This window comes from Delphinus delphis, chromosome X, assembly GCF_949987515.2.
Source record: "Delphinus delphis chromosome X, mDelDel1.2, whole genome shotgun sequence".
NCBI classification, from domain to species: Eukaryota; Metazoa; Chordata; class Mammalia; order Artiodactyla; family Delphinidae; genus Delphinus; species Delphinus delphis.
In genome coordinates, this window is record NC_082704.1 from 4,101,386 (window position 1) to 4,115,444 (window position 14,059).

Below are 14,059 nucleotides of genomic sequence, written 5' to 3' on the forward strand. Positions count from 1 at the left end.
GGTGATGGAGATCCTTTTCTTGGGTGACATTCTTCGTCACACATGTGTTTCTTCTGGGCCGGGAAGACTGGAGGATGTTGACATAGTCCAGACACCGCAGATATTTGAGGCTCGTGAGAGCAATAGTTCGCATACTGGAGGACCCATCAGAATCCCAGGACTGCCCCCCGCCACCCCGCCACAGTTTCTGGTTCAGGAGGTGTGGGCTGGGGCCCAAGATCACATCCCTAACAGGCCCCAGGGAGACATCTGGTAGCTGCCAGTCCAGGAATGCCACCTGCAGAGCTGCAGAGCTGCAGGGCTTCCTTCTTACCCTTAGTCGGTATTGAGGCCTTGCTCAGGCTTCATTCCCAAGACATCAGGATAAAGCACTACAGCGTACAAGGAAAAGTTCTCATTCATGAAAGAAAAGTAACCTGAAATTCAATGGAGACTAGTGTTTGAGAAAGTACATTTCTTCCTTTTCAGGGTGGTTTGGGATTCGCAAGGATTTCTGTCAGTTTCTGCTTGAAATCTGCCCATTTTTGAGAGAATACGGAAACATTTCCTACGACCTCCACCGTGAAGGTAATGAGGAAACTGAAGAAACGCCAGTTCCAGAGCCTCCTAAGATCGCTCCTATGTTTCGAAAGAAGACCAGGGTGGTTATCACCCAGAGCCCTGGGAAGTATGTCCTCCCACCTCCCAAATTAAATATCGAAATGCCAGATTAGACAGCCCCTTCCAGGGCAGATCGTGAGAGGACCTGGCCCGCACTCTCTTCCGTCTCCTCTGCCTCTCCGTTCACCTCCCCCACCCCCAGAACTGGAGCTGGAGCTGGGTCTCCGGGGACTTCATCTCATGCCTTGTTTGCACTCAATGCCTACCAATGACTCACCGCGACAGGACACGCAGGTGACAGGGGCCTGGAACACGCAGCATGGTGTGGGGTGCGTGTCAGCGGCTGTGGATCTGATGGAGGGAGCCTGTGGAGAGGGAAGAAGTGATTTCCCCCGGGAAGGTGCCTGTGGAGCTGGCTTGGAGCCATCCTGGGTGGCTGATTAGGCCTGAGCAGGAATGGCTACACAGCTGGTTTTCAAAGTGTGAAAATTCCCATCAAAATTGTTATTGAAAAATGTATTTTTGAACCAGGCCGGCCTGGCCGCGTAGCTCAGATGCCCCCGTTGTGGCGTAGTTAGGGGACTGAGAATGGGCCTCGGGCCCCGTGTGCACCCATGCTGCCTCAGCTGGCCTTGCTCCTGCCGTGGACGTCGTTTCTCTCTGGGTTTTTACTGGCCCCATTGGTGAGCCCTTTCTAATGGAGTGACTCCGTGCCTGTATAGTATTTATACAAATATTTTAGCGTTGTAATATACCGTGTTAAATCCTAGTTCTGTACAGTATATTCTGTTAAAGTATTTTTTTACAAGCTTGTACTGAAGACATACGTGTTCTGTTGCAGAAGTAGAGGCCAGTGGCACCCCCGTCCTGCCCATCGGGGTGCCACCCCTTCATGGGACATTGCCATTTCCCCTTCAATTTCTCCACAAACACAGCAGCTGCTACTGCCAGAACGGCCGCAATAAGCAAGAAACTGTGCTTTTTGCTAACATGCTGGGAACACTGACTTGCAGAAAGCCATACAGCACGACTGGAAGCTGGAGCACTGGAGAAGGGTGCCGAGACTAAACGTGGCCATCAGAGTGTGCGCGTTGAGGTCTGGGGCTTTGTGTCTGCCCCCAAGCTGGGCCCATGCTTTTAGCTAGGAGGACCACGACTCCAGGAGCTGGGGGTACAGCCACAAGTCAGAGGGAAGAAAGCAGATGCGATGGGAACAAGCAGGCCGTGAGTAAAAGAAGGTAAAAGGAGCCCTGGCATTGTCACCTGGGAGCAGGGGAGAGGGGGAGAGGGGGCAGCTGCTACCTTGTCTAAACCGGGCTCCGCTGACATCTACCGCGCCCACCGCTCCACCCTGGTGCCAGCCTGTAGGAAGCCTGTGCTGTCTGAAGGGGACACTTGGAATGGTGCCAACTTTCCTGCTTGGTGTATAGCAAATGTAGCCCAATCCACTCTGTTTTTCCCCTTTAGCTGTTCAATAAACTGGTTCATCATTTTCCACGTGCACTGTGCGGGTCTTAATTTGGATATAGTCCAGGATGCTGGAAGTCCTGTCAGCGAGCACAAAAGGGAACCTTGAGCTGCCACCAGCAGCCGAGGGGAGCAGGGGTGGGTGAGCATCTCTCAGGAGTCTCCAGGGACAGCCGGAATATGCACTACAGAGAGGAAAGCGGGAGGCCCAGGGATTCGGCTGTTGGCGGGGGAGCACACGGCCACAATGCTGACAGCTGAGGAGGGGCCCGAGAGTGTTGGCGAGTTCCCAGACATTCTAAAGTGGAACTCGGCTTTTCAGTGGTCCTGAGGCATTGCCCAGTCACGTGGGCACCGAGTACCACTTACATCTATGCAAAATGCACTGTGATTTCTGGGTAGCTGTCTCTAGAGACAGTTAACTCAGGTGGCGTTTCAGCCCACGGTTTGCAAGAATCGACAAGGAAGGCCACCTTTTGCTGGTGATGGAAGGCTTCCTGCAGGTAGCCAAGGGCCACTGATGGACCATTGCTTAAGCTCCTTAGATTCAAACTTGCTGTGAGACAGCACGCTTCTCCGTAACCACGGTAGCTGTGAGTTAAGTGGCAGGTACCTTGCCTCCTGCTGTATGTCCCCCTGAGTCCTCAGGACCCCACGAAGCACGTGCTCCTACGAGTATCCTCGTGGGGAAGCAGAGGCTCTGAGGGCGTGAGCCAGGCAGCTGGGGATCAGCAGGTCTGTGGTGCCGGCCTTGGCATCTTCTGGCCGAGCCCTCGCTCTCACCCACTGGGCTGGGCGCCTGGGCCGTGGGAAGGTGACGTATTGGGTTTGGAGGCGTTTCTGGGTCGTGGAAATCTCAGGAAGATCCTCGAGCCCGTGACCAGAGTAGGGTGGGGGGCATCAGTGGAGGTGGCCGCGCACGTGGGGAGAACGTGCCAGATGGGCGGTTGTGCATGGCCGCCTGTCTGATGTCCGAGCAGCAGGTCCCAGAGCAGGATGGCAGCACTCACGGCCTGGGCAAACCCAGACGGGGGTCCCGTGGACAGCGGTCGGCAGAAACTGAGCCGCACCGTGGGTGAAGGCTCAGGGCGACCGCTCCGTCCCGGGTGATGGGAAACTAGGTGTGCAGAGTGGGACCAGCCTGGGGTGGACACGTGCAGGCTGAGGAGCCGCAGGGGACAGCGGCCTGACCTCCTCTGTGCCCAGGAGCTCACCCATCATTGCTGCATCCCCTCCCTGCACCTCCTGTGGACCGACGGCAGGGCCTGGAGAGGGTCTCTGTGGAGGACCAGCTGCACGGCCTGTGACGGTGCCGAAACGGCAGGGTGCCTGCACCCTTGATCGTGGGCCCTGTCCCGGACGTTGCTCGTGCTTAAAATCATGGGTGCTGTGCACGGCCCGGAAGGCCAGGGGACACACAGGAGGACTTCTGACCTCGTGGGTCACACGTGGGTCCGTGCACGTGTGCCTGGCCCGGGGGCTCCGGGACCAGAAGGCCGTGGCCGGTTTGCACGAGCGCTCGGCCTGTGGCTCTGCACCCGTGCACGAGTGTCTCGTGCCCCCTGCGATGACGGGCGTGAAGCAGGAGGCTGACATGCTGACGGGCCTGCCCTTTAGGATGTCACTTCCTGGCTGGGCTGTGCTGTCACCCCCGAGCAACCGGAGCACTTCTGTGAGGGGCTGAGCGGGAGTGTGAGCCCAGGGTGCTGCCGGCCGCGCTGCACTGTCCCGTTTACGTGGCGGAGGGGCACGCCGCGCTCCGCATGGCTGCGGACGAGAAGGGCCCCGCCGCGGGCAGGGCGCCCGGCTTCGGCGAGGCGCCTCTTCCTCCCGACACAGCGGCTCCGGCCCTCGGCTCAGGGAGCTGCACCCCCCCAGTCCCTCGCCCTGGACCAGCCCGTGCCCGCGGGGCACCCCGACCTCAGGCTGCTGCCTGGAGAAGCCGCTTTCCAGGATTTGACGGAAGAGCCTTTGTTGAAAAGGCCTCGCACCGCCTGCGAGGCCGTGTGGGAAGGCAGCCTGCTCTTCCACCCCTTTCCCAGGAAGCTGTGGACGATCGTCCACAGCAGTCGCTTTGCATCCATTGGGTGGAATGAAGACGGGACTTGCATAGGCGTCAACAGGCCGCTGTTTCAAAAGGAGGTTTTGGACAGGGGCGGCCTAGACAAGGTGTTCAAGACAGAACGTGTGGAGAGCTTCATCCGCCAGCTTAACCGCTATGGATTCAGCAAAGTGTACCAGGACATGCACACGTCCCTCTGCGTGACCAACCTGTCCACGAAGGAGCGGCCCGCCCACGTCCTGAGCGAGGTAAGGAGGGCGGGGGACGGCGGGGGAGGAGCCCTCTCCAGGGGCTGAGCCGCTGGGCCCGGGGGTGGGGGGCGGGTGCCAACCCCGGGGCCGCCTGGGACGGCGGCAGGCGTGTCGGGAGAGCTTCCTTTAAAGGTGGTACTTGGGCACCGGCGTGACGGCCGGAGCTGGCAGTGCCGCGCGCTGTGTTGGGACGTTGTTATGGGGGGACCCGAAACGTTCTCAGCACAAGCACGTCACTTCTCTCCCTCCTCCTTTTCCCTTTGGTGTGTCTGTGTGAGGTGATGCGTGTGAACTGGACCCCCTGTGGTGATCATTTCACAGCACACGCGGGCAAGGCGTCATCCTGTACTCCTGACACGTGGGCAGTGCCGCTCGTGCCTGACCCGCAGTCACAGCGGGGGACAAGAGGACACTGCTGCAACGCTGGCCCTTCCCGTCCTCCTGCTCGGGGACAGTGGCCCGCGGGGGGGAGGGGGGAGGTCTGTGTGCCCCCTTGACTCCCATAGCTCCAGAGCATCACTTGAGTGGGGGCGCAGGTCCTTTCCTGGGAAGCAGTCAGCGTCCCCGGTCTGGCCCCTGGAGGTGCTGGCCAGGGGGCGATTCGGACACTTCCTTAGAAAGCTACCGAACCTTGTTGCAGTCTCGTACCTGCAAACGCCAAGTCCCCTTTCGTGGGCCTTGTACTCGTCCTAAGGGGCCATTTTCAGTCATTTTCCAAGGGCGAAAGGTGATGGTGAGTGAGCGAGTCTCGGGGGTGTCAAAGCTGGGGCACAGCGTCCTGCTGGGACCGGGTCCCGCTTTCTCCAAAGGGGCCCTGGGTCGGCTGGGGGAGGGCGCCCAGGGGCCCAGCCAGGCGGCTGCTGCTTGCGAGCAACTCTTTTGTGACTCGGGGTTTCCTTTTCTCTCTCAACCGCGACCTCAGTTACACTTCTACCTGTTTTCTCTCTCAACTGCGACCTCAGTTACACTTCTACCTGCTCCTGTTTCAGAGACTGCCCGCACCTCCTGGTGAGGATGAAGCCGAGAGTGCACACTAAACCAGCATCCGGGCAGGTGGACGGCGAGCCGGCAGCCCCGGGGCACCTCCCGGCGCCCAGCGCCGCGGAGCCGCAGGACGGCCTCCCACCGTCTCCTGAGCACATCCAGGGGACCCCGAGCTACCCGCAACTCGACCATGCCTCCGCCCTGGCCGGGACTGACTCTGTCGCTCCGGCCCCTCCTCAGACAGCAGCCGAGCCCCCAGCGCCGGATCCCAACGTGCAGGTTCTGGTCCCTCTAGTCCCTGTCCTGGCAGAGGTGGCCCAGCCAGCCGAGGTCCCCTGGCTCTGCTGCGCCTGGCCTCCCGCCCAGATGAGTCCTCCCTGGCCCGTGCCGGGCCTGGCCGCCGCACCCCCCAAGTCCTCAGCCTTCCCCCCCCCGCACAGCTCCCGGGGGCCGCGCTGCTGCCTCTTGGGCACCCTGGATGCCTGAGGTGGCCGCCAGGCCTGCCGCCTCCCTGACCTTGATCCGTCGGCCCCTGAGCCCCTTTGCTGCTGCTGCATGGGCTCCCGCTGTTTCCTGGAATACCCGGCCCCTCCAGGCAGGCCCACAGAGGACCCTGACCAGGCAGACCCTGCAGACACACGGAGGTGGTAACGCGGCCAGAACCTTGCAGGGCAGTAAAGAGCACGGGGACATGAGAGCGATGTTCCACCCAACACGTGTTTGGCGCCTCCGTCCTGGGCGTGGCTGAGCAGTTGAGTCCCCTCAGCAGGAAACGATGACAGGTGACAGCCCACCCCCGGCCCAGTGCGGGCACCTAGCAGGTAGCCAGTGAAGCCCCTCAGACGCCCTGTGTCCACCCACTAGAAAGACCCTTGAAGGGCTGGACAAGCACAAGGAAGGGCCTGGCATCCACGGGTTCATGGTTGCGGGGACACCGTTTCCAGCAGAGTCTCGATTTGACAGATGAGAAGAGCTCAGGCCTCCCCTGGTCAGAGGCCTGAAAAGAGCCCTTACTGTCCTGAGACGCACAGGTGTGGAGGTGACGGTCCCTGGCAGGGGCCTGCGGGTGTTCAGTTTGGGGGTGCTCTCTGGTGTCTGGACAGCAGGATTGAGGTTTGCTTTTCACTGTGGGTCCTGCGTCTGGAGACATTTTCCTGGTTCTCTTTTCCTTGCCTTTTGAGCTAAACACTTCAAGGGCGCCATGCTCCACCACCCTCTGGGCGCTGGGGTGTCGCGCTTATACCACGAGTCCTTGTGATCAGCGCCCAGTGGTGTGTACAGAGCACTGAAGGCCAGGGCGCACCCCCAGCTCACAGTTGCTGCCTCCACGTGTGGGGGATGGGCCGGGGGACCTGGCCAGGACTCTGTGGCTGTCACAGCGATAGGGCGACATCCCCTCCCAAACACTGCTAAGGAGGGGGCGGGGAGCGGGAATTGCCTGGAGTTCCAGGGGTTAGGACTCTATGCTTTCACTGCGGTGGCCCGGGTTCAATCCCTGGTCGGGGATCTAAGATCCCCCAAGCCTTGTGGGGTGGCCAGAAACACAGAAAAGAAAAAAACAGGTGGGTTGGGGGAGGAGGGGAAGTAGACCCAAGGTACCAGGAATGATCCAAGCACCAGCAGCCAGAGGAGCCCCGGGTCTGCCCGGGTGAGGGGTGGTCCCATCTGCCGCTCCCGTCTGTCACAATGCAACAGCTAGTGCACGTCAGGGGGGTCTCTTGAGCAGCCCAACAGCAGCGCCCCAAGTGAACGATGCAAAAATGGACAGAGGGGACGGAAGAAACCGGTCTACAGTAGAAGTGGGAGACTTCGGTCCCCCCTGTGATGGATTCAAATGGATCCCCCAGCTCCCACCCCAACCATTAAGTCCACCTGTTGCAGTGCTAATCCCAAGGCGCGTGTATTTGGAGATAGCGCCCTTGGGGAAGTCAGTAAGGTTAAATGAGGTCACAAGGGTGGGGCCCTAGTCCGACAAGAGCGGTGTCCTTTGGGAAAGAGGAAGAGACACCGAAGATCTCCCTCCCTCTCTCCCTCCCTCGCCCTCTCTTCCACCCTCCCACCCTCCCTCCGTCTCTCTCTCTCCCCCTACCTTTCTCCCCCTCTCTCTTTCCCTCCCTCGCCCCCCTCCCTTTCTCTCTCTCCCTCCCTCCCTCTCTCCCTTTCACTCTCTCCCTCCCTCCCCCTCTCTCCCTCCCTCCCTCTTTCTCTCTCTCTTTCTCCCTCCTCCCCTTCTATGGCCCTGTCCATCCCTCTCTCTCCCTCCCTCCCTCCTTTCCTCCCTTTGTCTCTGCCCCTTTCTCTCCCTCCCTCCCTCTTTCTCTCTCTCTTCCTCCCTCCCTCTCTCTCCCTTTCACTCTCTCCCTCCCTCCACCTCTCTCCCTCCTCCCTCCCTCCTTCCCTCCCTTTGTCTCTCCCCCTTTCCCTCCCTCCCTCCCTCTTTCTCTCTTGCTCTCTCTCTCTCTCTCTCCCTCCCTCCCTCTTTCTCTCTCTCCCTCCCTCCCTCTCTCTCCCTTTCACTCTCTCCCTCCCTCCACCTCTCTCCTACCCTCCCTCCTTCCCTCCCTTTGTCTCTCCCCCTTTCCCTCCCTCCCTCCCTCTTTCTCTCTCGCTCTCCCTCCCTCCCTCCCTACCCCCCCCAACCTGTTCAGAGAAGCAGCCAAGTGAGGGACCAAGAGAAAACCAGCTGTCTGCGAGCCAGGAAGAGACGCCTTCCCTCACCTGAGACTGCACTTTCCAGCCAGTTGACGTTGGACTTCTAGCCACCAGGACTGGCACCCAGTACATTTCTGTAGTTTTAGCCACCTCCTCTGTGGGACTTGGCTATGGCAGCTCTAAGCAGACTAACACAGCCTGCTTTCATTATGGGTACAGCGACCAGACAGCACCGCAGTACGGGAATCACAGATTTGAACAGCACTGTACAAAGACTAGGTCTCATGACATGTGTAGACTATTTGCCCCAAGAAGAGAATAGACACGTGCTCGTCAAGCGTACCTAGAACGTTCTCCAGGGTACTCCACGCGTCAGGCCACACAGCATCCCTCAGTAAACTTAAGGGGATACAAACAAAAGGGCTGAAATCATACAAAGTGTGTCCTCTGGCCAAAATAGAGTGAAATTAGACCTCAATAACAGAAGGAAATGTGGGAAATCTGCAAAGAGAGGGAAATTGAGCCGTGCGTCCCCAAATAACCGCATTAGTCTGGGACGATGCCAAATCCCACAGCACAGGATGAGGGGCTGAAACAGCACACACAGATTCTCACGGTGGTTCCGACCAGGAGGCCGAGAGGGAGGGTCCAGCAGGGGTGGCTTGTACTGCGGCCGGTCTCCTTGGTTGCAGGTGGCCGTGCTCTTACCGCCCCTCACGTGGTCACCCTCTGTGCACGCACCCCCAGCCCCTGCCTTCTCTCCTTGCGTGTGCTGATCCGCTCTCCCCTCAAGGGCACCAGCCATCTTGGATTAGACCTCATCCTAATGGCCTCATTTCAACCTAAGAACCACTAACTCCAGTCACAGTGACATTCTGAGGTTCTAGGGGATTGGGGCTTCAACATGCAAATTTTGGGGGGACGCAGTTCAGTCCATAACAATAGCCCAGGGAACGTACAAGACATCACAAGGGAAACTAGAAAATACTTTGAAATGAAGAAAACACATACCAAAGCCCCCAGGACTTATGGCACGCGGCCAAAGAGGCACTTGGGACCTAAAGCTGCAAACACCCGTGTTCCAATGGAGGCGACACCTCAGATCAACCACCTCATCTTGAACGGGGACAAGCGAGAAGACGAGGAAGGCGAGCCCAAGCATTCTGACAACAAATGTTCACGAGGAAAGAAAAACTGCGCTAACCCACGTACGCGGGGATCCCAAGACGTGCACTGGTCGGGAATCCTCACAACATGGGGGAGGGCGCATCCTTCTTACACACTCAGTAACAAGAGCTACAGCCACCGACCACTTCATTTGGCCCAGGCTTTTTACAAGCAGGTCACATCATGGGGAAACCCACACCAATGCTTTTGCCTGGTACTGTTAGGAGGCCCATTTTACAGATGGAGAAATCGAGGCGTAGGGAGTCTCCATGATTTGATCAGCTTGTCACTAGAAGGACTCTTATTCAAGCTAAGCATCATATGCGTGCAAAGACCCATCCCCGCACTGGCCTGACCTGTCTCCCCAACAGTCAAGGGGGATTCAGCTGTCCTCCACGGGGTCCTACTACCTGACACCTCAGGCCACATAATGGAGAAAACACAGGGAAGCCGGGCATTAGTGCCCATGAGAGCCTGACACTGGATTCTGCCCACGTGGCCTCCCCAGCCCCATCAGGTCACCATCTCTCGTGAAATGGACACGAGGGCCAGGGAGGAGGGTGAGGGTCTAGGACTGAGGGCGTGAGGATGGAGAAGGGTCCCGGACGTGGGGGTCCGAGGCACGGCCCTCTGAAGGCGGCTCCTATGCTCAGGCTTGGGCCCTGCTCTCTCCTTCCACTGCCCACTCTGCTCCCTTCTGTCCCAGCGGCGTGGTGGCCCCACGTTCTCCTGCAGGCTCACTTCCCCGGGCACACTGGCTGTCAGGCAGGCGGCAAGCCTGCATTCAAAGCACGGGGACCGCCGGGCTGGAGGGCTCTCCGCATCCCCACGGGGCGTGAGTGCCTGTGCCCTTCAGGGCCCTGCGGATGCCCCTCCTCCTGGATGCTTGCTCACACGTGGCTTTACACCCTGCTGCTGTCTTGTGAATGTCACTTGGCTTCACACCCTGCATCCCGCCACCAACCCAGCCCTATCCCTGTGCCCAGCCCCAGCTCAGGGACCACGGACAGGCACAGGCCCGGGCCCCGCACTTGCTCACAAAGGCCCCTAAAGCAGCAGCCGGCGATATTTGCCACAGAGGAGGGTAGGCGAGAGCCAGGCGGGAGGTCAGCCCTTTGCCAAGGAGGCTGGAGCTCAGATCAGACTTTAGCTGGGGCTGGGGAATGGGGGCTTCTCGGGAAACAGGGCCACGGCTGAGACAACTCACACCAGCCCCTCAGGGGGCAGGCTCAGCGCACGTAGAGAACGTCAGAGCTTCCCGCTGATGGGCAGCAGCTCCCGTGTGCCCTGCGCCGCCCTGGTCAGGACTGGCTGTGTGCCGGGGTGGTGTGTGCTCGTCCAGAGTCTACTGGGGAGGGTGCTGCTGCCCCCCTGAAAAGTGTCTCCCTGAATGTCCCTGGGGCGCTCTTGGCGTGTCCCGGCCGCTGCTGCGCCGCCTGCCACGGCCGTCCCTGGGCTAGCACTGTCCCCCATCAGTCAGTTCACTGCACGAACGGGCACTAGGAATCCCTGCTTTCCCCCGGGAGTGCCCCACGGGGCTCTGGTCCTGGAGCACCCGTTGTCCCAAGAGCACCCATTTCCTGCTGGGGTCCAGGGCTGCAGCTCACCGGCAGCGGCATCTGCTCCCACCTGCCTCCCCCGGCCAGCCCAGGGCAGGTCAGATGGGATCTGGTGGGTGCTGTTCCTTCCACCTCTCTGGGGCGGCTGACCCTCTTCACAGCCTGCATCACCGGGACCCCAAAGCCCTCTCCTGCCTGGCTCCTTTCCAAACCCTCATGCGGGTCTGCAGGTGGCTGGGGCCTCGGGGAGCGTCCTGGGGACCACCCCTGCCATCTGCTACAGCCTGTCCCTCTGCTCAAACACCCTGATCGGGGACACCAGAGTCCTAGCCGGCTCTGCGGGTGGCTGACAGGACACGCCTGTGCCTCTCGCACTCAGGCTCAAAAACCAAAACCTCACGGTCACATTCAGAAGGCCATCAGTGTACTCAAACATTTGGGCATTACGTAGGGAATGATTTCAAAATAAGTCGGAAGCACAGAGATTCGCCCCACATCCACGCGGCAATGATTATCACTTACCAACCTCGAGGAGACTCGCCGAGTGCCTACATCACGTCCTGCCAGCTCCACCCGAACCATGATATTGGTCGGGGGGGGATGCTTCTCTGGGACTTTCAGATAAACATACATGCACGAGGTCATCAGGACCGGGGCCTAAGCGGCTCCTAGTCGGGGGACAGGCAGGGCAAAAGCCAGGCTGTGCAGACCGAGGCCAGGTTCTGGAGAGAGTGGGCGCTGTGGGCAGCAGGGTCACCCCTGAGGGGGACTCGGGGCTGGGCCCCACGAGGACGCCCCCGACCCCAACGGGGCCGTTCGGCAGCTGGCGGCTGCCCTCCTGACAGAGACTCAGCACAGCCCCGCGGGGACGGATGGGTGCAGCTCAGGGACCTAAGGGTGCGGGTTGCTTGAGGGAAATGCCCTCCGCCAGCTCCCTGTGGGGCAGCCTCTCTCTGGAACACCTCCAACCCTGCCCAGGGCCTTAAAGGCACAGAGTCTGGCATCTCACATCTAAGGGTCAAAGGTGCAGGACTTAAGACCCTGGGGGAGGAAACACAGTGGTCTGTGTCTGTGTTGTCATGGCTTGAGGACTAACCCCCGACCCCGGTGTGCCTTCGATACAGATGGCCGTGACAAAAATGCTTCTGCTCAGGATTCAGTGGCAAAGGGTCATCACATGACCCCTCCCAAGTGAAGAGGACTCTAGCAGTGCTGTGTCCCCACTTGTGCGGGGAGGAGAGGAAGACAAGATGGGGACGAGCACCTGACGGCTCTCCAATGCCACACTGCCTAGTAGAGGCTCAACAAAAGCAGCGCTTACCATTTGTGATGACAAAATCCCCTTCTTTTCCGGCAGGAGTGTCTGAGCAGGTTCCATTGGCCCTGAAATTCTCCACCTTTTCCAAGTGCCCACCTGCTATATGGCAGGTGCTTCAAATCCAGGATCCCACGTAATGTTCACGTTGTCGTACGGCGCTCAGCAGGGAGGGCTGCCTCTTTAGCCCCCGGCGCCATCTGCACCTCCCACTGCAGTGACCTCCCAATCCCATTAGGCCCAGAAGTTGCCCCTTCCTTTCGATGCCAGGTCACAGCCCAAACCTGTGGGTCTCTGATGCCGCCGTATTTCTGCACCTGCCTGAACGCGGGGACACTGGCGGACGTTGCTTCTTAGTGGCTAGGACTTATTTCTAGTATTATTCTGATCCCAGACTCTGTCCTTCTCCCCTCTGGAAATTGCTTTCTTTTCATGACATCTCAGAGAATTTGCAGCTCCATAGGAAACGGAATAGAAAACCAGTCAAAATTGCTGTTCTGTGTGTTTTACTCCTGGAGGATTTATTATTCAATTTGGATGTGTGTGTGTGTGTGTGTGTGTGTGTGTGTGTGTGTGTGTGTCTGTCGGCATGGAGGGAAGGGTGGTGATTTCCCCAGCTGGGTGCAGCTCACGCAAAGCTCCCAGGATTCCAGTCACACGGCGACTCCTTTCCACTTCGGCAGCCTCTCTTCTTTCAAACCCCCTATTTTCATTCGTTTCATCCCACTGAAATCTAGACCTTGCTCACAAGTGGCCAAAGGAAACTCCAGGTGACTAAAATGGTCGTTTCCATACAGTTGGTAATTGGCTCTCCCAGGGCAGGGAGAGGAGGGCCAGCCCCGGGAATACCGAGCAGGGCTTCAAAGAGCAAGACCCTCATTTCTCTGGAAATCCTTGCAGATGGCGGCTATGAAACACCTACCTCTTCACTGTGGCCCACTGCAATGCAACAAGAGCCAGCACCCCTTCCTTCCTGCCCCAGGGCGAGATTTCTCTCGGCTTCATCCACGACCCAGAAGGACATCTCACAGCAATGTCCCATTTCAGACTTTCCCCTGCAACCCAAGACACACCCTCTGCATGTCCGGCTGCTGCCACCACCCAGCTTCATCACCATCACCTCCCACAGAAGGAACCCCCACTTCCCAAAGGCCCGAAGTGCCCTGGCTCGGGGCACTTAACACTCCAGGGCTCGCTCCTGGAGCCCCACCGCCTCGTCCCATGTTGTCTTATTCTGTGGGACTTAGGGGACGTCTCACCACCTTCCTCATGTGACAGTGGCTCCTAGACCATCACTCTAGGTGTGGGTGTGTCCTGCTCTTCCTAGCGTTCCCGCTACTAACACAGGCCCTTCCGGAGAGCAGAGGCTCCGTGGAGGTCTGCGGAATAAACAAGCCAGTGGGCAGGGGGCTTATTGACGCAGATGAACCTTCTCCTACTTTCTTAAAATACCCGTGCAAATCCAACTCAACAGAGATAGTTCGTTTTATTTACAGAATGACAGACAAGACAGGGAAGCAAGAATTGGAACAACAATGGCTTTTATTTTTCTATTTCTTCCCCCATCTATAGCACTGCTAAGTACTTCCACATTTCCAGAGCAGTTCTGATTCCAATTCCCTGTTATCTTGTACACGGTCACAAAACGAACTGGGAGATTTCCCAACCTCTCTTACAAAACAGCAAAACTCTTGTTCTTGAACTGAATTAGTGCAAATACCTGTGGGATTAACGTCATACACAAAGTTAGACACTGAAGCTTGTTTAGTCTTCTATTCAAAGAACCAACATTTGAAAAATTCCTAAAGAAAACAGACATGGAAGTCCATGTCAACATACACAACAGGAACCCAAAATGCTGCACACCGGCTTCCCCCAACTCGCCCGGCTCTCACTGCTTAGAAGGCTGACCGCTCCCTCTTCAAACTCAGAGAGAAGGAGCAGCCCCCCTTCCTGCCCCACGGGAGAAGCTGCTGGACGTGGGACTGGCTGCTGCACTGGC

The 14,059-nt window shown here is 58.5% G+C and overlaps 1 protein-coding gene across 2 annotated transcripts in view; it reads left to right on the forward strand.

Annotated features, from left to right (window-relative positions):
- Positions 1–2,087, forward strand: part of TMEM185A (transmembrane protein 185A) — a 31,214-nt gene extending 29,127 nt beyond the window's left edge. Inside the window, exon 7 of one of the 2 annotated variants that reach the window (XM_060002703.1) lies at positions 469–2,087. In XM_060002703.1, coding sequence (XP_059858686.1) covers positions 469–713 — 245 coding nt within the window. In that variant the 3' untranslated portion in view covers positions 714–2,087. The remainder of the gene's footprint in view (positions 1–468) is intronic. The other variant, XM_060002704.1, reaches the window with a different exon arrangement.
- Positions 2,088–14,059: the final 11,972 nt, after the last annotated feature.